General features: G+C 44.6%; 1 protein-coding gene across 2 annotated transcripts in view; it reads left to right on the top strand.

Moving 5' to 3' along the window:
- Positions 1-864: 864 nt before the first annotated feature.
- Positions 865-23,203, top strand: part of khnyn (KH and NYN domain containing) — a 37,530-nt gene continuing 15,191 nt past the window's right edge. The window contains exons 1-6 of one of the 2 annotated variants that reach the window (XM_084327378.1): positions 865-1,151; positions 4,034-4,332; positions 9,220-9,354; positions 12,241-14,459; positions 18,351-18,481; positions 21,994-22,090. In XM_084327378.1, the coding sequence (XP_084183504.1) occupies positions 4,051-4,332; positions 9,220-9,354; positions 12,241-14,459; positions 18,351-18,481; positions 21,994-22,090 (2,864 nt within the window). In that variant the 5' untranslated portion in view covers positions 865-1,151; positions 4,034-4,050. Of the gene's footprint in view, positions 1,166-4,033; positions 4,333-9,219; positions 9,355-12,240; positions 14,460-18,350; positions 18,482-21,993; positions 22,091-23,203 lie in introns of both variants that reach the window. The other variant, XM_084327377.1, reaches the window with a different exon arrangement.

Below are 23,203 nucleotides of genomic sequence, written 5' to 3'. Positions count from 1 at the left end.
CGATGAATTGAAAATGGGGGACCCTGATGTAAACAAGACGAAAGTCTTTCTCTGGTCTGCATGTACTGTATTGTACCCATTCTGCAATCTGTTAATAAAGTTTTCAATCAATCAATCAATAACACAGCCCTACATAAATGGAATGTACATTTTATATTTAGGCTACACACCATCATCAGTCAAGCAGTCGATTTTGACTTTATTCAATTCAAAGAAAACACTTTCGACACATTGGCATTGCTCGTGACGTCAATGGAATTCCCCTCATAACAAATTTTGACTTGGCTCGTGCTCGTATGACGTGCTTGTCACGTGGGATATTCTAAGTCGATCAAATAGTCGGTCTATTATTTTCAGGAGCCGTATGACGTCTGTGGTATATATGTCAGTAGTATTGTCGCAATAAGGACGCCTCCCTCGCTGAAGGCAAGGTTGTTTTAATATTTATTTTAGATAACGCACACCAAGCGTGATTACGAAACCAATCCGCATTTCTCGGAGACGCTCTCTGATTGGCCGACGCCTGTTTCTACACTGGTTAAGCTTAGGCATCTTTCGAAGTTGGTTACGGTTAGAGTTTGTCTACGGCAAGTTCTTTCGACGGTTAAGCTTAGGCACTCTTCGAAGTTGGTTAAGGTTAGAGTTTGTCTTAGAGCATGGCGATAGAACGCCAGGTAGTTTGCAGGCTGTTTGGCGTGGAAATGGACAAAGACACAGCTCGTCACGGATTGGGCAAACGCGTCAGTGGCCAACCAGAGAGCGTCTCCGAGAAATGCGGCTTGGTTTCGTAAGCACGCACCCACCAACTGACTTGTTGTGACTTGTGACGCCGTCTGCGTTTAGTTTCGCTTTTGTCCCCGTGAGTCGAGACGCGGCTTCTTCGTCTACTGTGGCGTCTATGTTTCCATATAATCCAAGTCGCCAACTCCGTCTCTCTCTGTCTCTCCGTCTGCTTTTCAACTGGTTTTAATGGGCTTTTTATGATTACACAATGTGTTGTGAACTTTGAATCAGATTACGGTGCATGATTGCGGAAGACTACTAGGCTCAGCAGCCACCACCACCGCGCATAACAGCATGGTGCTGTTCGAAGAACTAGGTCGACTGGAATCGAAACTTTATTAAAAGGGCGTCAGAAGTATCGACCTCACGTAAGAGAGAACAAGTATGATTAGTAACGGCTTCGAGCCTACACAACAATTACCTTTGGGGGGGGGGGGGGCATTTGGGGAATACATCCCTCCTAATTATTGCATTTTAAAAAGTTTGCATTTTGTACTTCATTGTTTGTATTTTGTACTTAATTTTGTAAGTTATGTTGTACTTTCGTTTGTATATTGTATAGTACTAAATACCTGTATGTCATATGTATGTTGTGTATGTCATAAATGTCATTATGAATTGAAAATGGGGGACCCTGATGTAAACAAGACGAAAGTCTTTCTCGCGTGATTACGAAACCTAGCCGCATTTCTCGGAGACGCTTTCTGATTGGCCGACGCCTGTTTCTACACTGGTTAAAGGGGAACTCCAACATTTTGGGAAATTAGCTTATTTAACATCTTCCCTGGAGTTAGACAAGAAGATACATACCTTTTTTGTCTCTGTGCGTGCATTTTAGCTTTGGGAATAGACGCTCCGTTAGCATAGCTTAGCTTCATCACTGGAAGTGAGGCAGGACAGTAGCCTTACAGTGCCTTACAGTGTATTGCAAGGTCTGACATTGACCAAATTTGATATGCATGACCTTGGTGGGCTCTAGGTCAACTCCTGAAAAGGGGGTCAATGTCAGACCTTGCAATCAAAAGTTAGGGGGCGCACTGAAATTATGGCAAGGGTTATTAGCCCCCTAACTTTTGATTGCAAAGTCTGACATTGACCCCCTTTTCAGGAGTTGACCTAGAGCCCACCAAGGTCATGCATATCAAGTTGGGTCAATGTCAGACCTTGCAATACACTGTAAGGCACTGTAAGGCTACTGTCCTGCCTCACTTCCAGTGATGAAGCTAAGCTATGCTAACGGAGCGTCTATTCCCAAAGCTAAAATGCACGCACAGAGACAAAAAAGGTATGTATCTTCTTGTCTAACTCCAGGGAAGATGTTAAATAAGCTAATTTCCCAAAATGTTGGAGTTCCCCTTTAAGCTTAGGCACTCTTCGAAGTTGGTTAAGGTTAGAGCTCGCTGATAACAAACTATCATTACACATGGGCAAAACAGAGTCCATTCTCTTCGGTTCAAATAACAAACTCAGCAAGACCGACGGCTTCTCAGTTACAGTGGGTGACAATATTGTCACAAGGAAAGATGAAATTACCTACCTGGGTTCCATCCTAGAGGCTAATCTCTCCTGTGACAAAATGGCATCCAATGTAATAAAAAAAGTCAACCAACGAACTCGATTCTTGTACCGGATCTCCTCTCTGGTAAACAAGAACACCCTGAAGACTCTGGCAGGAGCACTCATTCAGGGGTACTACGACTATGCTTGCACCTCATGGTACCAAAGCACCTCAAAGGCGCTAAAAACAAAATTACAAACATCTCAAAACAAACTGGTCAGACTACTGCTTGACCTTACTCCTAGAACCCACCTCACCCCTGCCCACTTTGACAACCTAGGATGGCTTAGAGTAGACGACAGAGTACAACAACTTGCAATGGGCCTGGTCTACAAGATACACTACACGACCAAGGTACCCATGTACATGTCAAAATACTTCCCAAAGGTCAGTGAATACCACGATCACAACACCAGAGGGAGCTCCACAAATCATGTTAAACCCAGATTCGGCTCAAATAAGGGACTAAACACGTTTCGCAATTATGCCACATCAATGTGGAACGCCCTACCCAAAGCTGTAAAGGAATGTGGATCACTACCCACTTTCAAAACCTCTCTCAAGGGACACCTACGGGAGACTGCAATTCAACACTGGCCCCTGTAAATATCCTAACCCAACCCCCTCCAATGTACAGTCATTTACCTAGTATGGTTTTGTCAATAGTTCAATGTACAATTGTGTTTGTTTGTACAGTGTCTCCTCCCCCCCCTCCCTCAATGTACAGTGTTACTTGTTTATACAGTGTGCCCCCCCCCCAAACCACCTCCAATGTAAATTACCCAGTATGGTTGTCAATATCCCAATGTACCCAACCCCCCCCACCCAACCTCCTCCAATGTACAGTTTCTACGTCAAATGTATATACTCCCTTTTCTTGACTCCTTCTGTATCACAAACAGTACTGTATTTGCAAATCTGGTATGTCATAAATGTATAGATGTAGCAGTACTGACTATCTGTATGTCATGTATGTCATATATGTCTATATGAATTGAAAATGGGGGACCCTGATGGAAACAAGACAAACGTCTTTCTCAGGTCTGCATCCCCTTAACAATTGTATGTATTGAGCCGTACTGTATTGTACCCATTCTGCAATCTGTTAAATAAAGTTTTCATTCATTCATTCATTCAGAGTTTGTCTTAGAGCGTGACGGCAAGTTCTTTCGACGGTTAAGCTTATGCACTCTTTTGAAGTTGGTTTACGGTTAGCGTTTGTCTTAGAGCATGGCGATAGAACGCCAGGTAGTTTGCAGGCTGTTTGGCGTGGAAATGGGCAAAGACACAGCTCGTCACGGATTGGGCAAACGCGTCAGTGGCCAATCATATGTATCATATATATGTAGCGTCTCGAGAAATGCGGCTAGGTTTCGTAATCACGCGTCTTTCTCTGGTCTGCATACCCACAAATTGTGTGTATTGAGCTGTACTGTATTGTACCCATTCTGCAATCTGTTAAATAAAGTTTTCATTCATTCATCTTGTATAGTGTTTGGACTTTCTTCTTTTTACCATTATTTTTTACTGTATGAAACACAATCTCAGGGGGCTCATACAGAACGAAGCATGTCTGTAATCTATTATCTAAATATCTACATGTACCTTATGTGACAAATAAAACAAAACTTGAACTAGAAAACAACTATATGGGTTGACTGACGTGAGTATCTCTCTATCCGTCTCTCTCAGTGATCTCGGGCCTTATTATGGCCTGCGCAAAACTCCTGCCGATCTCAAAGCAAGGGATGGACGGTAGACGACAAAGTGACGGAGCGCTGGGGGGAGAGCAGGAAGTGGAGGATGAGTTCGCCTGCGCCGGGATGCTGCGGGGGTCCCTGCTGTCTCTCCACGGCTCCGTGGAGAGGATATTCGAGGTGTCCTTTGGGGTTGGGATAGATGATGATGTCGCCGCAGAGTTGCCTCACAGCAACAACGGACAGATCTGGCTCCAGCTAAGAGGACCACGGAGCAACGTGACGGCAGCCAAAGTAAGATGGTTTACACTTGATAAGTAACAGTAACACTTGATGTTGTTCTGCCTTGTCTATTACTGCCTTGGCATATGTCACGTTTTGTAATGGGAGTAGCTAATGAGGTTCCCCATTTCACTACCACACTACCAACTTAACCGTCTGTAGTGTGGTAGTGAAAGGTTTACCTTTTGTAGTGTGGTAGTGAAAGGGTTAAAGGTAGAATCTGTAATGCTGTCAAGTTCAAGTTCAAGTTTCAAGTTTCTTTAATAGTTGTCATACAGAAGTACAGAATACTTTTGTACAAAATGCTTCTTACTGTTGCGCTCCAGAGACTGTGCATGACAAGATAAGTATGAAATAAAAACATAGTAAAAATAGTAAAAATTAGAAGTAAAAAAAGAGGTCACAGTGTTCAGTTTAGACATATGTACAATGTTCGTAGACGTAGTTACCATACAATATACAATACTGTGCAGTGTACTAATATACAATACTATATAGTGCAAGGCATAAATGGACGAGGTGCAGTTTAGGTACAATTCACAGTAGGTGTACGAGTTGTAGTGCAAATCCTTTATCAATAAATATAAAGTGTAAGTGTGTTTGTGTGATCTAAAGTGTGGAGAGTGGGTGCTGCAGTGTGTTGTTTGTTTGAGTGAGTGTGTGCGTGTGGGTGTGTGTGCTGTGTGCATTTGATGGTTGTTGCATAGTGATTATTGTTCGTTTAGCGATTATTGTTCGTTTAGCAGCCTGATGGCCTGGGGATAGAAGCTCCTTCTGAGTCTTTCTGTGCTCGCCATAAGACTCCGGTATCGCTTGCCTGACGGCAGCAGTTCAAAGAGGCAGTTGTTCGGGTGGCTCGAGTCCTTAATAATTCTCTTAGCCTTCCCCTTGCACCGCTTGTTGTAAATGTTCTGGAGGGTGGGAAGCCCCCCTCTAATTGTGCGTTCGGCTGAACGTGTCACTCTTTGTAGTCTGCTACGGTCTTTTGCAGTGCTATTCCCAAACCAGGAGGTGATGTTGCCGGTCAGGATGCTCTCTATTGTACATGAGTAGAAGTTCCTAAGGATCTTCTGACTGACTTGGAACTTCCTTAGGCGCCTGAGGAAGTAGAGGCGTTGTCGTGCCTTCTTCACAACACTGTCAATGTGTGTGGTCCATGTCAAGTCCTCGGATATGTGGGCTCCGAGGTACTTGAAACTGTTCACTCTCTCAACTGGTGCCCCGTCGATGCTGAGGGGGCTGTAGTCCTTGACCCCCGACCTCCTGAAGTCCACAATCATCTCTTTTGTTTTGCTGACGTTCAGGGAGAGGCAGTTCTCCTGACACCACTGTGACAGGTTCTCTACCTCTTCCAGGTAGGCCCTTTCGTCGTTGGCAGAGATCAGGCCCACCACTACTGTGTCATCAGCAAATTTGATGATGGTGTTGTTGTTCCGCTGTGCTACGCAGTCATGTGTGTACAGGGAGTAGAGGAGGGGGCTCAGAACACAGCCCTGGGGGGCCCCTATGTTGAGCGTGATGGATGAGGAGGTGCAGTTGCCGGCTCAAACAGCATTTTCTAGGGAAAACAGTCACTTTTGCTACTGCACTTTGTTTATACTCAACTCCAATCCACCCATGAGACCAAAACATAAACAAAGCGCTGTACCAAGAGGGATTATTTGATGTAGAGGTCACTGTTTTGACAGCATTACAGATTCTACCTTTAAAGGAACACGCCTGCTGGGTGAGAAGTTGGAGGCGATGCAGGTAGAGGTGTCCTGGGTTGTTGACTATCTGACGAGCAGACCACAGTATGTGCGCCTACAGAGCTGTGTGTCGGACAGACTGATCAGCAACACCGGGGCCCCACAGGGGACAGTCCTCTCTCCCTTTCTCTTCACCGTCTACTCTACACCAATGACTTCCACTATCGGTCAGAGTCCTGCCACCTTCAGAAGTTTTTTGATGACTCTGCGATAGTGGGATGTATTAAAGACGGTGATGAGAGGGAATACCGGGCACTGGTAGTGGACTTCGTCACATGGTGCGATTAAAAACCACCTGCAGCTAAATGTGACGAAGACCAGGGAACTGGTTGTGGATCTGGGGAGGAAGTTTAAGTTTATTTGGATCCCCATTAGCCACAGCAGTGCTGGGGCTATTCTTCCTGGAAGAGGAGTGCATCTGTGTGACCCCCGTTTCCATCAGGGGGGTCGATGTGGACATGGTTGAGGATTACAAATGCCTCAGTGTGCACATCGACAACAAACTGAACGGGTCAAAACACGCAGAGGCACTCTACAAGAAGGGCCAGAGCTGACTCTACTTCCTCAGAAGGCTGAGATCCTTCAACGTCTGTACAAGGATATTGAGGATGTTCTATGAGTCGGTGGTGGCGGGCGCATTCTTGTATGCTGTGACCTGCTGGGGCAGCAAACTGAGAGCGGGGGACGCAAACAGGCTGGATAAGCTGGTCAGGAAGGCCAGTAACGTGGTAGGGGTGGAGCTGGACTCTCTAGCAGTGGTGGCGGAGAGGAGGAGCCTTGCTAAGCTCCATGCCATCAGGGACAACCCCACCCACCCACTATACACAGATTTGGCTGACAGGAGGAGCATGTTCAGTGCTAGACTAACACTCCCAAGATGTAGCACTGAACGGCACAGGAAGTCCTTCATTCCGACAGCCATCAGACTTTAAATGCATCACTGCGCCTCACTGCATCACTGAGCACAGGGTGACCGTTACCATCTTCCTGGACTTTTACTTTTAAAACAACATTGTTCAATATTACACTTATTACACTTACTGTAGATTTTCTGTAGATTTTCACTGTATATTTTATATTAGAATATATATACATAACATAGGAAATCCCGGACCGTATCTTATTATTACTATTTTATTCTTAGGGCTTGTGTCCATAGCGGACGTTTTTTTCAAGGCGGACCGCTTTGGAAAAAAAATTAAAAAAGCTCATAGCGTTTTCCTGAGGCTCGTGACTGCCGCGCAGGGCTCTACGCTAACCTTTTTCCCAAGGAGCACATGTGCTCCTAAATGAAAAAAATTAGGAGCACACAAAGAAATCTAGGAGCACCCAAAAATATTTAGGAGCACAGTGAAAATATTTCAAGTAACAGAGTTTTTTTTTCTTTTTTTAAATAAATGTATATTTGTACTGTGCGTGCATGTGTGTAAATGAGCTCTTGCTACAACCCTGCATGTTTACATTTTGTATTTTGTACTTGATGTTCATTAACATGTGTTGTCCCTATCAAATAAACTATCAAATCAAACTACTGCTACAAAAGTAACAGTCACTTAACTTTAGCTTTTGCCCCTTTTATGCATACAATGCCTATGTTTTGGCTGTGTTGCTCTTCTAGAAAAATAATCCTTTCAGGGTTGCCTATTGAAATACTGTACACCTCCAGTACAGAAACATTGTTTATGAGTTTGCGTGTCAGGTAGACCATTGATTGACAGTCGCGTCTGCCAATTACGTCACACCGCTTGCACGCCGGCCGTCCGGCGCTGCAGCTGGACCCTATTGCCCACCTCTGCTGTTGGGTTGATAACGCTAGCCAAGTTAGCTGTACACACATACACAGTGGGCCAGTTACTTTGGTGTAGGGGTGTAATAATGCATCGATCCTAAGGGGAAATTCAACTGCATCGATTTGAAAATGTTAGAATCGATTATCGCAATTTGAATGTGTACACTGTGTTATGTTGTTATCATGTCCGTTAGTCAACACAACGACATACGCTACTGCATCAACGTTATGATTAACAAAGCAAGGCATTCGTTTTGTTGCATTAACGTTATATTACTATTGCTATAGCTAAATCTAGGTGTTCTAAAATCTATTGCTATTGGTAAGACTATAATAAGTTAGTGTATCGGAAAACGCTTGCATATCGCAATCAGAGCCCTGATCGCAATGGCCGACTTGCAGGAAGTAAACAAGCCAAATGAGAGCTTCCGATTGGTCATTTGCTTTATTTCCCATGAAACCAGTCACGTCACTCTACTGTGATTGGACCGTTGGCTTGAGTGCAATGTGGGACTTGTAGTTTTTTAACGATTCTCAGCGGAGAAATAAAATAACGACTGGGGCTGTAATCTGCACTCGCACGCCGTGCGAGTAATTGATTTTTCAGGTTCGCACACACATATTTTTAGGGGCATATGCGAGCAATATGGTCGCACTGTAGAGCCCTGCTGCCGCGGCTCCGCCCCTTCCTCGATGAGTTACCTTGATGAGCGTGCTCCTTTCCAAAAGTTGAACTAGTTTCAACTTTATGCGCTGAGAGCGCTCCGCCCCAAAAACGCTGCCGCCGAGAGCTCATAAACGCGAGGCGCGGGGCTGGGAAAAGGAGCATAGAAATTAATGACAGAAAGAAGCTGACAACTCATAAAACGTCCGCTATGGACACAAGCCCTTAGGCTTATTTTATTCTTTATTCTTACGCAATTTTTTTTGTTATTCTTATTTGTGACTTTGTTTTGTCTACCTAAATGTTTACTGTGAGTGATTTGTAGTGCCAAATTTCCCTCTGGATGATTAAAGTATTTCTATTCTATTCTATTTCTTGTCTCCTCTAGCCAGGGTTTAGCCGTGCTGTGGCCTGTCTGGCACACAGTGAGCATCTCCATTGTCTTTAGAACCTTTGCCAAACCTGGCTGGACCCTGACTGAGACAGCCACCTTTCACAACCTGGTCAGACCTGGCTGAGACTGTTGGTTTAGCTTGTGTACCAATTATTGGTGTGAATTCTGAAAAGTTGCTAGTGGCTAGCCCCAGCCAGGCTGAACATAACTAATAGAAACACAAACACACACACACACGCACACACACACACACACGCACACAGAGGCTATACACCTTCATACTCTCTCTCTCCCTGTGTGCCAGTTGTTTGTGAGGGGAGTGGTGAACCAGGAGCAGCAACAGGAGGTTATCTACCCTGGGGTCCTTCACTGTGTCTTCTGCGGAGCCAGAGGACTGTTCATGGATTGCCTGATCAAAAATGCCTCAGCATACATAGTGGTAAGCGTTGAGATGAAATCATTAGATCAGATTAGATTCAAATGTATTGTTATCGTACAGCACGAGTACCCTTCCTGTTTCCGTACAGAACTTGTAAGTCCCTTTGGATAAAAGCGTCAGCTAAATGACAAAATTAATGTAAATGTAAGTACAGTACAACAAAAAGGAAGTTGGCATCTAACGGTAACAGTAAAGTGCATAACAATATACAGGGCATGTGTAATATACAGTGTACACAGGGGAGGAAACTAACTTTTTGGCTTACCAGCCAACTGGCGAGTATCTGATTTTTTTTACCAGCCAAACAGATTTTTTACCAGACAAAAAAAATCGCTAATTGTGATAATTACTTCTTTGTATGTCTTCGTCTAAATTGATTTTCAATCATAGTAAAATAATCACACCGTGTCTCTACTCTTTAAAATATTTATTAGCATAAAACATTAATCTCTACTCTTCACAATATTAGCATAAAACATATTAACATGAAAGAGGTATCTATTCTGGACTGGGTTGGGCTGAACTGGGCAGTGAAAGATGCTGGGTTGGACTGGGTTGGGCAGTGAAAGAAAAACACAGAAGTATGTTGTGAAGTGTATAGATAGATGTGAAATGTATAGATGTAGCAGTAGTCTATCTGTATGTCATATGTTATGATGAATTGAAAATGGGGGACCCTGATGTAAACAAGACGAAAGTCTTTCTCTGGTCTGCATCCCCTTAACAATTGTGTGTATTGAGCCGTACTGTATTGTACCCATTCTGCAATCTGTTAATAAAGTTTTCAATCAATCAAGTTAACTTTGAACCTCGGTTGTCAAGCCTCGTCAATGTTGTGTATGCATCTGGGTAGGCACACTGTGCCTTTAAGACAGCACGGTGGTCTTACGACAGTGCTGTGAAGTACCGTCAAGTGTTGTGGTAACGTCAGTTGGGTTGGTGCTGTTGTGCACAGTGCACTGGTTGAGCTAGCCCCTTTCGTGACTGCGATGTGCAAGCCAGGGGCTTTTGAGCATGAAATAAAATGTCTAACCTTACGTCGTAGTCCGGTGCTTTTTTGGAAACATTATAGTCATAACAGATACACCTAGCTGGCTGCTTTGAGCACACGGGGCTAACGTTAGCTAGCAAGCAGCTATCGCTAAAACGCTAACTAGAAGCTAACCACTGTATACAGTTCCAGTAGACTAACATTATACCTCTGTGATTTAAATGTGTCCTTAGTAACTTATACTCGAGGGTTGTACTAGGGTTGGATGCAGTTCCCCGTTTGTCAGTCTGTCTGTTTTCCATCTTCTGCTGTGTTTAACGTTATCCGTTTGAGAGTGCTCCTGATGGCTAGCCTAGTAACGCAGGACTTTTATCATTATTATATGTCCGCGTATTGGCCAGTACTGCGTGAACTTTTATTAAACATTATATGTCTTGTGCAGTGCTCTTGTGGCACTGTCAACTAAAGCAAGCACTCAGAAGACGCGCACCGTTTGCCAGTGCAGTGATTGCAGAATGTTTTTTTTTTGTATACTCGCCAGACTGGCGAGTGGTCTTCATGAATCACTCGCCAAACGTAAAAAATACATACTCGCATTTGGCGAGTAAAGTGGCCTAATTTCCTCCCCTGAGTGTACATACAGTAATATACAGTAATATACAGTGTATATACGGTAAGTTATGGTACTGTAAGGTATACAGTAATATACAGTGTATATACAGTAAAATACAGTTTATATACAGTGTAACAAGTAGGGGTGGGAATCGCCAGTTTCATCATGATACGATACGATATCGATTCTTTGGACAACGATACGATATTTGCCGATATCACAAAGTCTCTCACGATACAATACGATACGATTAGATTCAGGTGCCTGCGATCGATATGAGATGATATCATATGCCCATTTAACACAATCAGTTATGAGACTCACCACAGGATTTTCAAAATAAGAGTATCGATATGAATCGATCTTATTACATCGCATCGATCCGATTCGATCGTTGATAATTACATCGATGTATCGATCTGGATCGATGTATCGTCCCACCCCTAGTAACAAGTGATTAAATGGAATATATATAACAAAGAGTAAAATGTTAATCTGATGTATGTACAGAGGAATATATGCAGATATAGTCATATGGATATAGATAAATATATACGGTATATACCGTGTTATTGTACGTGACTATCATACAGTGTTATATGGGTAGACTATAGGGTGAGGTAGGTAGGTAGTTATGATTACAGTATAAAACAGTGAAAGCAGTAGATTGAGTATAGGCAACAGAGTTCAGAGTTCGTACAGTATGGGCAACAGAGCCTACACTGTAATAGCCTTGTGCTATTATGATGCCTCATTCATAGTATTTGATCTCAGACATATTGGCAAACGACAGGTGATTTTAATTGACTAACAGCGGATGATCATTTACAGCACCATACAATTATGTAGATGGAAAAGATAGCAATACCTTGTCTTATACTATAGGGACTGCTACCTTATCATTTCATTGAGCTGTAATAAACACAACACAAGGATTCATTTTCACCGGTCACTGGTGGCTATATTCAAACTAATTTACTCTCAATAAATGTCTAACTAAATAAATGTAAGCAAAAGTATTTAGTTAATTATTGTTTATGGATGTGTGTGAGATTATGTGCAAAATAAATCGGCAATATTTTTGGCGGAGTGCCCCTTTAAATGTCTCACCGGGCTTCATAGGCCCACATTATGGACACATAATGGAACAACACCCCATGACCTATGACCCTCAGTGAAGATAAGGGAAAAACTCCCACAAAACAACCCCAAAAGGAGCGGAAAAAAACAACAGAGCAAATCCAACGTGAATCTTTCATCGTTCTCCTTCTTTCCAACCCAGATCGGCTCTCCGGGCTGCCTGCTGATTTCGGGCCTGACTGAGCCCGTGGTTCGCGCCTACTCCCTCATCACGGACCTGGTGGAGCGCTACGAGGGCACCCAGGGCAGGCGCACGGAGGCGGCGGATAGGACCGCCGGCGAGTCCCTGGATTCCCGGCGGGCCTTCAAGGCCCTGGTGGAGCAGTGGGAGGACAGGCACGCCCTGGACCTTCTGGTGCTGCCGGTCGCTGTGAAGGAAACCCTGCTGGATCTAGTAAGGGAATCCAGGCTCGGAACGAGCCCGGCGAGACCTTGGGACTCCGGAGGTAGAGACGTTCACAGAGACACGGAGAACCAGAGAATATGGGAAGGGTTGAAACGACTTCAGCTGCTCGACGGAGCGGTGGGAACCGGCGGGACGGGAGGACTGGAAGCGAGGGACATATGGGACGTTCCCTCCTCCGCTACAGGCACGCTTCTACAACACTCCGGTAGCGAACAGGATCCTGACGTTCGGCAACGGCATGCGGGACTATTCCAGAATTTCCCCCAGCAGGCGCCCCTTTCCGCCTCCCCGCCCATGTCGGGCACAGAGAGGTGGGGAGACGGAGGGATGGGAGGTTTGCGGACCGACGCCCTGGCGGAGGATCTCTTTTTCCGTTCTTTCTCCACCTCCGCCCGAGGGAAAGCCGAGGGCGCTGAGGCCCAACAGGTGCATTCCCTGCAGGAAGTGGGAGAGGAGGGGCGGCCGGTGGAGGTGGAGAAGATGGAGGAGGAGGGGGAGGAGGAGGACATCGAGGAAGAAGGGGAGCTGTTGCTGTCCGTGGGAAGCAAGAAGGAGTTCGGTCTGCTGCTGAAGTTCTTCACTACCATGGGGTACACGGAAGGCGTAGTGCGGCGGGTCCTGGCTCGAACTGGACCCAAAGAGGCCTCGCAGGTACTGGATCTCATTCAGCAGGAGCAGGATCGCAGTGGCCAGGGACAGAGAAACCAGGAGGACCCAAGTAAACCGGACCGGATCAGTCAGCATCGGGGCGAGAGGAACCTCCCCAGCGAGACGGAGCACAGAGAGGGGGAAGAGGCGAGTAGGACGGATGGAAGTGGGAATGTGACGAGGGGTGACCGGAGGGGAGAGGGAGCGAGGGAGAGACAGAGGAGTGGAAGTGAGAGGGGCACGGCACCAGACTTTGGATCGGACGCGTCAGCGGGGAGGATGGAGTGGGAGGACGAGGAAGGAGGGAGCGAGGGGGACGAGGAGGGTAGGGAGGCAGGAGAGAGAGGGAGAGAGGACGACTTTGTCCTGGGAGTGCTGAAGAGAGCGGCGGCCAGTTGTGGCTATACGGAGGAGAAGGTGGCGGAGGTCTACAGCATGTTGCCCGATCTCTCCACTCACCAGCTTCTCCTGGAGCTTCAGAGGGAGGGTGCCAGGGAGGCGGAGACACGCAGGACTGACTCGGGCAGAGAGGGACCAAGGGAGGTGGATGAGGTGGTATTGGGGAGAGAGGGGGAAGAGGGAAGAGGAAGAGGGAAGGAGGTGCCAGCTCAGCCTTTAGCGACCAGGGTAAATAACGTAGAAAGAAAGCGAGTGGACGAGAGAACTAGACAAGACCAGGGAGGAACGTCGGAGGTGCCGAATATAGCCGCACCCTTCATAGAACCGGATATTTTTTTATGGGATTTTAAACACCAACCCCAGCAGCCATTGGCGTGTTCGTTCGCCTCACCGACAGACCAGCACCATCTTCCCCAGTCACATGCTCCCCACCAAACCATCAGAGGACCCCCCTTGTCCTCTTATCCCCCCAATTTTAACCCCCAGTTCCCCAATACCCCCATGCAAGTTCCCCAAACCAATCCACAGACTCAACCCACCCACGCTCCAAAACAGCCCCTTCCGCAACCCATCTACCACCCAAACCCAGAGCCCCAGCTCGATCAGCACCCGATAATACAACCTCCCCAGGACCTTCAACCCACCTACCCCACCACTACGCCTCTTCTTCCTCCTCCTCCATCCACCTTCAGCCCTCATCCCGTTACGCGCCCTGTCTTCCCCGGTGGCGACTCTTCCTCCTCGACCAGGTCGAGGGACAGACGGACCACCCCGTCGGGTGCCGTGGTGACGGGAGAGCAACGTTTTCTCGAGGGCCTGCAGGTGCCCTTTGACCTCCAGCTGACAGATGACCCCGGAGATGCGGGGTTGAGGATGATCATTATAGACGGGAGCAATGTGGCCATGAGGTGAGAGCGACAGGAAAGGCGTGGGGGGGGGGGAAGTGAAGTTAAAAGTGCTATAAATAACATTCAGCCACTAGATGTCGCACTAGAGCACCAGCTTATCATTTAATTATTATTTAATTAAGTATTACTCTACTTAAGAATGTTATGTATAGCATCTTTAAAAAAAAGTCTATAACATAGCATGATACATTATATGAAGAAAATGTACAACATGATATTAACACTTTCTCTGCCACGCTTATGTACATCCTTATACCATCCTCTGCCAGCTCTATTTGTCTATGGAGAAGTTCTCCTTCTTTGCAGGGCTATAACTTTTTAAATTGTATTGCTAAATTGACATTACTATGGCCCATTCAACGTCAATTATCTATCGTTCAGGATGTAGGAACGTTATACTTTTTCATTCACTAATTCATACTAAAATACGGTCTAAAGTATAAATATGTTTTTTATCGTTTTCTGCAGCATTCTGCAGAATGTGATTTATAGCCCTAAATGCATTATATTGATGATCAAATACAGTTTGATAGCGATCGGCGCCAGATAAAAAATTTCAAATGGACGTGCTTCTAGAAGTTACTACTTATCATCTGATGTTGACCGGATGGGGGGGGGGGGTCGTTTATAATTCCGTGGCCAACGTTGGATGATTCATCTAGTGTGGGTGATATGATCATTAGAGCAGTTTGTATCGAACACGGTAAACATAAACGCTGAAACTTACCCCAGTCTCCTCGGGCCGTTGGGGCGATGAGCGTGGAGCAAAAATATTACTATTATGGGATGTTGAAATATGCGATCCATCTCCAGGTTGTATAATAGTATATACGTCCAAATCATGTTGTTTATCGAGTTATTGGTAACGGATCGCTATCCATTGTGTCGAGCTCGAGTCCCAGGACCTATAGCGAGTGGTCGGACCGAATTTGGATGAGCACCAGTTTCCGGTTTGGGCGATCCGCCGATCGGCCACCAGATGGCGCTCTTGAACCGTTGGAGAGTTGAGAGGGGATCAACAGTAGATCTCAAGTCTCCACAGGAGAAATATGATTGCGATCACAGATTTTTGAAATATTGATCTCAATGACGTGTTACGGCGTCATTGGCAGAATTAGCATGGCGGGGAATGACGTGTTAAGGCGTCCTTGGCGATTAAAGTGTTAATATACAATTTACATAGCTACGGACCTGCACTACTAGTGACACAGCCTGGCTTTAGGGAAACCAAGAACAATATTATTTTTATGATTATAATAATTAGGGGTGTAACATATTCGTACCGAACTGTTTCTGTGCAGGACCTTCGGTTCAGTATGCAGTGGTTTTAAGTAGGGGTGCACCGATGTATCTGTTGGGTATCGGTATCGGCCGATAAGTGCCTTGTTGACTGCAATCGGCCTATCGGCCGATAAGCTCGAATGTGCCGATGGCAGTAGCCGATAAATATCCATCAATTTGTGTAGCGTCAAGACAAAAAAAAGTTCACTCGCGACCTACCTGCACAACGCCGCCCCCGGCCCACACACACACACAAGCTACTGCATCAAAGTTACTACTTATGATTAACAAGGCATTCGTTTTGTGGCATTAACATTATATAGTTAGTATTACACGTTCATAACATCAGCATATTATTTACTAGGGATGCACGATAATTATCGGGCCGATATCAGCAATTATGACGTCATCCCGATAAACTCGATAACGTTATTGATAGCTCCGATAACATATAATAAATTTTTTGGTTAAAAGAAATCCGGTGTGGGTGGATTTGGATGAAGGGCGCTTGTTTTTATTATAGCCTCCTCCCGTTTTGCCAGTACTGTGGTAAAACTGATAGCGTGTGGTTTAGGAACAGGGAGTTTTTCACAAATCCAGCGCTCCCTTTCTTGGCTGTGACGTAGTCACGTTACATTCGGAGACAGACAGTCGATCTGCCAATTACGTCCCACGGCTTGCACCCACCTCTTCTTCTTACCACCAATCAGAAGCTCTCGTTCGTTTATTTACCTCCGGATTGTCAGCCATTACTCTACTCGGAGCTAACGTTATCTCCCCGCCAGCCACATTGACAAGTACCAGCGCTTATACATTACTGGCAAATGTCTTGTTGCACTTGTGGCAACGAGCGTTGTCAGCATCGACTTTAGTAAAATAGACCCAGACTTTTGAACATTTCGTTCTGTCCGCCATTATGAGAGCAGCGCAGCACCAGTGTGAGTGAGTGTGTGTGTGTGTGTGTGTGAGTGAGTGTGTGTGTGTGGGAGGGGAAGAGAGGAGAGAGCAGGCAGCCCGCTCCCTGCGCAGGCAGAGACAGAGGCAGGAGAGATATAGACAACGGCCAACAAGATTAGTTTGCGACGTTTAAATTCCTCAAAAAAAAACTCCATAATTTCTCGAGTACCGATAGCAGTACCGATGACGTCGGAGCTTATAAATACAAAAAAAAAAAAGAAAAAATTATAAAAAAAAAATAGATATATATATATATATACAGTTAAAAAAAATATTATAATACAATAAATATCGGTTATCGGTATCGGTATCGGCTTGAGGAGCATAAAGTTATCGGTATCGGTGTCAAAAAAATCAATATCGTGCATCCCTATTATTTACCCGAACGTAGCAAGCGTTCATACTAGCTCAGTTCCTTCCGTTGCTCACAGAGCCCTGAGTTTTACCCATTCTGCAATCTGTTAATAACGTTTTCAATCAGACACATGTATAGAAAGGCTTTGTTTTATTATAACATTAGTTGCAGTAAAATCATTATGCCTCATTTAAGTCATCCTGCGGAGCTAAAAGCTAAACGTCGGCCGCGCCGTGTTGTTCTAGAAAACCTCTGTTGTCAAAATCAATGGCGGACAAAAGCAGGAGTAAAAAATGCAACACGCTTGCCGATTGGTGGTAACAGCAGAGGCGGGTGCAAGCGGTGTGTGACGTAATTGGCAGAATCGACTGTCAATCAAAATGTCATTGGTTGAGACAATAGTATCTCGCTGCAGCCCAGCAGGTAGACCATGCTGGGAGAACTAGTATCTAGCTGCAGCCCTGCAGAACATACTGGGAGAGAGATAGTGCTATTTCTTGATGTTTCCTTTTTTTAAGTAAGTAAAGAGGCCTATGTTCATATCGGTGAGCACAATTTGTAAGACAAATATACAGTAGTTTCATAAAAAAAAAAAATTACAAAAAAAAAATATTACAAAAAGAAATAATATTTAAAAAATATTTAAAAAAAAATATTTTGCCACAAATATCGGAATCGGTATCGGCCGATTGTGTTAGTTGAACAATCGGTATCGGTATCGGTGGCAAATTTTCATATCGGTGCATCCCTAGTTTTAAGGTCATGTTTTTAAGTCGGGTCCCGTTTTTAAGTCTGGTCATGTTTTTAAGTCAGGTCCAGTTTTTAAGTCTGGTCATGTTTTTAAACCAGGTCATGTTTTTGAACCAGGTCATGTTTTTGAGCCATGTCATGTTTTAAAGTCGGGTCATGTTTTTGAGCCATGTCATGTTTTTAAGTCGGGTCATATTTTTAAGTCTGGTCCTGTTTTTAAGTCGGGTCTTGTTTTTAAGTCAGGTCATGTTTTTAAGTCTGGTCATGTTTTTAAGTCTGGTCATGTTTTTAAGTCAGGTCATGTTTTTGAGTCAGGGTCATGTTTTTAAGTCAGGTCATGTTTTTAAGTCGGGTCATGTTTTTGAGCCATGTCATGTTTTTGAGCCAGGTCATCAGTTCAATTATGATTAGGATATTCGCCAAAATCGAGCAGCCCTACATTCAGATGAATTATAACAGTATGGGCCAAATTTGATGGATGAGTTGATCTATAAATGTTAGTTTTAGTTTTATTGCCCCGCCCTAATACCGTTTGGTTCGCTCCATAGCCATGGTCTGGGGCATTTCTTCTCCTGTCGGGGCATCGCTCTGGCTGTGCAACACTTCTGGAGCCAAGGCCACCGCCGCATCAGTATCTTCCTGCCCCAGTGGAGGCAGAAGAGAGACCCAAAGATCAAAGGTAACATTTCCTGTCCGTTATATCCACATAGAAAATAACCCACATCATGTGGTGACATGCACACACACAAACACACTATCTCTCCCTCTTTTTTTTTATCCACTTTTTCTCCTCCCTTTTTCTGTATTTTTCTCCCATCCCAATTTAGTCGATATGCCAATCCCCCCCTCCCCTTCCTGGTCATTGCGCGCATTTGCCCCCCACTTGCCGGTCTAGGGAGCCCTGAAGTCTATCACATGCTTCCTCCGACACATGTGGAGACAGCCAGCCGCTTCTTTTCACCTGACAGCGAGGACTCTCACTGGGGAGGTGTAACGCGTGGGAGGATCACACTACCCTCCCTAGTTCCCTCCCTCGCCTCGACCGACCTGTAGGAGTCGCTGTTTACAACGATCAGGACCCACCCCACCGGCTTTCCCACCCACTGACACTGCCAATTGTGTCAGTATGGATGACCGACCAAGCCGGAGGTACCGCTGGCAGTTGGATTCGATCCCGCTGTCTTTGCGGTGGTAGACAGATGCTTAGTCCGCTGCGCTACCCGGCCACCCACTATCTCTCTCCCTCTTAGGCCATGTCCAGACTAAAAAGATTTGGGTCGTTTTAGGCAAAGTATTTGATCATTTGCACCTTTATGCCACACGGAACTGCGTTCTGGCAGCCTGAAGACGGTACTTTCTGATACCAGCTCCCAGAGTGCGCAATTCTGAAGACGCCCCCATTGTGTCACCATCTTTACAAGCGATACGTGTCTTCTCCTGAACCGATGACGCGATAGCCCACCTCTCCCTTACCCCGTGTGTGAAAACATCACAACAACAATGACATGTACAGCTATTGAGCTTGATCAGGCTTTTACAGCTTTACATATGCTGTGCTCTCTCTATCTGTCTGAAGCGGAGCGGGGCTCTGCTGTGCTTACACACATTCCCTACCCAGGCGCACACACATGCTCACACACGCGCTGTGCTCTCTCTATCTGTCTGAAGCGAGCGGGGCTCTGCTGTACACACACTGCCAACCGAGGCGCACACACATGCTCACACGCATCTCCCTTAACCCTTTCTCTGCCACGCTTATATCCATCCTTGTAGCCAGTCTGCCAGCTCTATTTGTCTATGGAGATGTTCACCTACTTTGCAGTATTGCTAAATTGACATTACTATGGCCTATTCAACATCGATTAGCTATCGTTCAGGGTGTAGGAACTAGGGATGGGTACCTTTCACATTTGAACCGATACCGGTACCGGTACCTGTGAATCGATACCGGTACCCAACGGTACCTTTTTTCGGTACTTTAGTCTCAAGAAATTAAATGTACCTACCTCTGTCGTAAAAAAAAAAATCCAAACTTCAAATAACTACAATTTCGACAGTTTTCGGCTCGTCATTGCTCCGACTGCTTTGTTGTTGAATCAAGTCAAATCCTAGGTAAGCATATATTGTGCGTGTGAACGTTGACATGAAAAGAAAAAAGTAAATTTTTTTTTTTTTTTTTTTTTTTTCTCACTTGATTCGATACTCGGTAGTACCGACGTGTTTCGGTTCGGTGCCTCAAAAGTACCGAATTCGGTACCCATCCCTAGTAGGAACGTTTTACTTTTTCATTCACACATTCATACAAAAATACGATCTAGAGTATAAATATGTTTTTATCGTTTTCTGCAGTATTTCATAGAATGTGAGTTATAGCCATTTATGCATATATTAGATCATCAAATACAGTTTGATAGCGATTGACGCCAGATAAAATTTCAATTGTACAAGGTCCTAAACGTCATGACTCATCATCTGCTGGTGACCGGAGGGGGGGGGGGGGGGGTCGTTTATAATGCATTGACCGGCGTTAAATGTTTCATGTAGTATGGGTGATATATTGATCATAGCAGTTTGTATGGATAATAATAATCAAAAACGCTGAAACTCACCACAGCTTCCTCGTAGCGATGGGGGATGATACTGGAGCAAAAAGATCGCTATTATGGGATGTTGATCTAGGCGAACCATTTCCGGGTTGTATAATACTATATACGTCCAAATAATGTTGTTTATCGAGTTATGGCAACAGATCGATTATCCAGTGTGTCCAGATGGAGTCCCGCGAGCGATAGCGAGTGGCGGACGGAATAGGGGTGACACAAGCACTTCCGGCCCCACTTCCGGTTTGGCAACTTGCCGATCAGCCACCAGGTGGCGGTATTGAAGCACTGGAGAGTTGAGCGGAGTCCTACAGCACCAGTCAAGGACCCGTGGGTGAAATATGAATACCATAACAGAAATTTAAAATATTGATCTCAAAGACGCTGTAAAACGTCATTGGCAGATTAAGCATGGCGAGGAATGACGTCTTAACACGTCATCGGCGGAGAAAGGGTTAATCCACATGCAAACCCAGACAAAAAAATAAACATGATACATATATGTCTTATATGTCCTGGCTTATTAAACACCGGGAGTTATTATTAAACAACAATGGCATCAGAGTAGTTGCATTTGTGTCACAGAAGCTATTGAGCTTGATCGGGAGGCTACTGTGATGCAATACACGATACTAACTAGAGATTAGCGTCACATAGCTGGCGTTTTTTTTTTTTCCTGAAAACCAAAGCACATATTGTTCCATAGCATACGCCTTCAGTTGATCATGACAAATCCTCTCTTACCTTGACGATTAAAAAGCCTCCATAATTTAGTAAATAAAGCTGTAGCCAGCCAGCTAGCATTGATGCTATTCAAAATGCTATCCACATTAGCTAAATAGCTAACCAACTAAATACAATAGACAGTGGTATCCTGAGGTAATGTTATGACAACGTTTGCTAGTCGAAATGACTGGACACACACATGGACAAGTTAAACATCAATCAATTAATTTATTCCAACAGGTAGTTTGAGCTGCATGTGAGCCACGGTCTTTCTCTCCTCTCCTTTGGAAAATGTTACGTTAGCTCGAAAAAGCACAGAACCGGCCGACACAAGTTAAGCTGCTAGCAACAGACACTATAACACTTCCGGTCGGGGGTTTTCAAAATAAAAGAGCGACGTCTAAAAACAGGAAAGACATTTATTTCGTAAACGCACTTATTATGTTGAGACGGTTTCGTTTTTACAGTAACCTTTTTTTAAAGGAAAAAGATCAAAATCGTTTTAGTCTGGACAAGGCCTTAGTACCCCCCCCACACACACACAAACACACACTATCTCTCCTTCTGTCCCTCTTACTACCCCCCCCACCCACCCACACACACACACACACCAATGTGAAAGGCTGCCATACAGGGTGTCAACCAGCCCATCTGGAGCAGTTAAGGGTTAAGTGTCTTGCTCGAGGACACTTCGCCATGATGTCGGAAGGAGACAGGATCGAACCGTGAGCCCTTCAGATTACCAGGCGACCGTTGTACCTCCTGGGACCGTGTGTGTGTTAGTGTTGATACACACGCGTTTGTGTGCAATATTTCTGTGTTCTTATTGTTTCTCATTAGGACATGTGTATATTTCTGACCCCAGAGCAGCGCTTCTTGACTGAGCTGCAGAACTTGGGCCTGTTGTCCTACACTCCTTCCAGAGAGGTGGAGGGGAAGAGGATCAACTCCTATGACGACAGGTGAGTTGATGCATACTGGGTTCGCACAAGGTCCTTGAAGTGCTTAACTGTTTCAGCGCCACATCTATCATTAGCCATCTTTGTTCCTACTGCACCACTGCTCTAAGAGATAGGGATGCGTGGCGGTGTTTGCAGGGCTATATCTATATTATAGCTATGGAGACAAAACTATGGCTCATTTGACATCAACTATCATCGTTCAACATGTGAAAAATATTTTTTTTTTCATGTATATGTTCACGTGTTATACCGTGGTGAATATTGTATAGATTCAGAGTGATCCTGGCTAATTCCTGAAAACGGCGCAATGGAGCAATACGTGAATTTTGCTCGCCTGGACCCGCTATTATTTCCATTTCAAAGGTATATAATAGGTTAGAACAAGAAGGAGGGCAGCAGCGTCTTTGTGGTGTGAATCATGTGTCTTTTTGAAGGTGCTCTTGGATGAGGGAAGTCAGTTGAATAAAAATAAGGAAGTTCCAGGCACTCTTCTTGTATATAAAAAAGGCTTTAATAAATAGCTTACCGGTAGTTCATATTAGAACCATTAAAAAACACCAACATGTTTCGGCCTCTCTATCGGCCTTCTTCAGGGCATGAAGAAGGCCAATAGAGAGGCCGAAACATGTTGGTGTTTTTTAATGGTTCTAATATGAACTAAGCTATTTATTAAAGCCTTTTTTAGCGAATAAAGGAAATAACGATCATAAAAACAAGTTAACTCGTTGTTGGCGCTCAACGATTGGTGGCCAATAACGAGTTAACTCATTAATGGCGCAGAATGTGTTATGGTGCTTAAAAAGTCCTTGAAATTCAAATCAACCATTCACATTGAAAGTTTTGTTCATCCATCATAAATATTTTCTGAATCAAGAAATACTTTTTTTTTATTTAAAGTGTAACCAATTGATATTTTTTCTATAAAAAACAGCATTTAAAAGGGAATTGTATCCATTTAAATGCCATTTAAAAAGATTGTGCTTAGAAAAGTACTTGAAAGTCCTTGAATTTTATTTTGCAATGTCTGTGGGAACCCTGTACATAGAACATACAGTAGGGCCAAAACATCATAATTATTATTATATATATGGCATAACTGTATTTGATGGTTTT

This window comes from Notolepis coatsorum, assembly GCF_963971535.1.
Source record: "Notolepis coatsorum genome assembly, chromosome: 13".
NCBI classification, from domain to species: domain Eukaryota; kingdom Metazoa; phylum Chordata; class Actinopteri; order Aulopiformes; family Paralepididae; genus Notolepis; species Notolepis coatsorum.
This window is presented reverse-complemented; position numbering and strand designations above follow the sequence as displayed.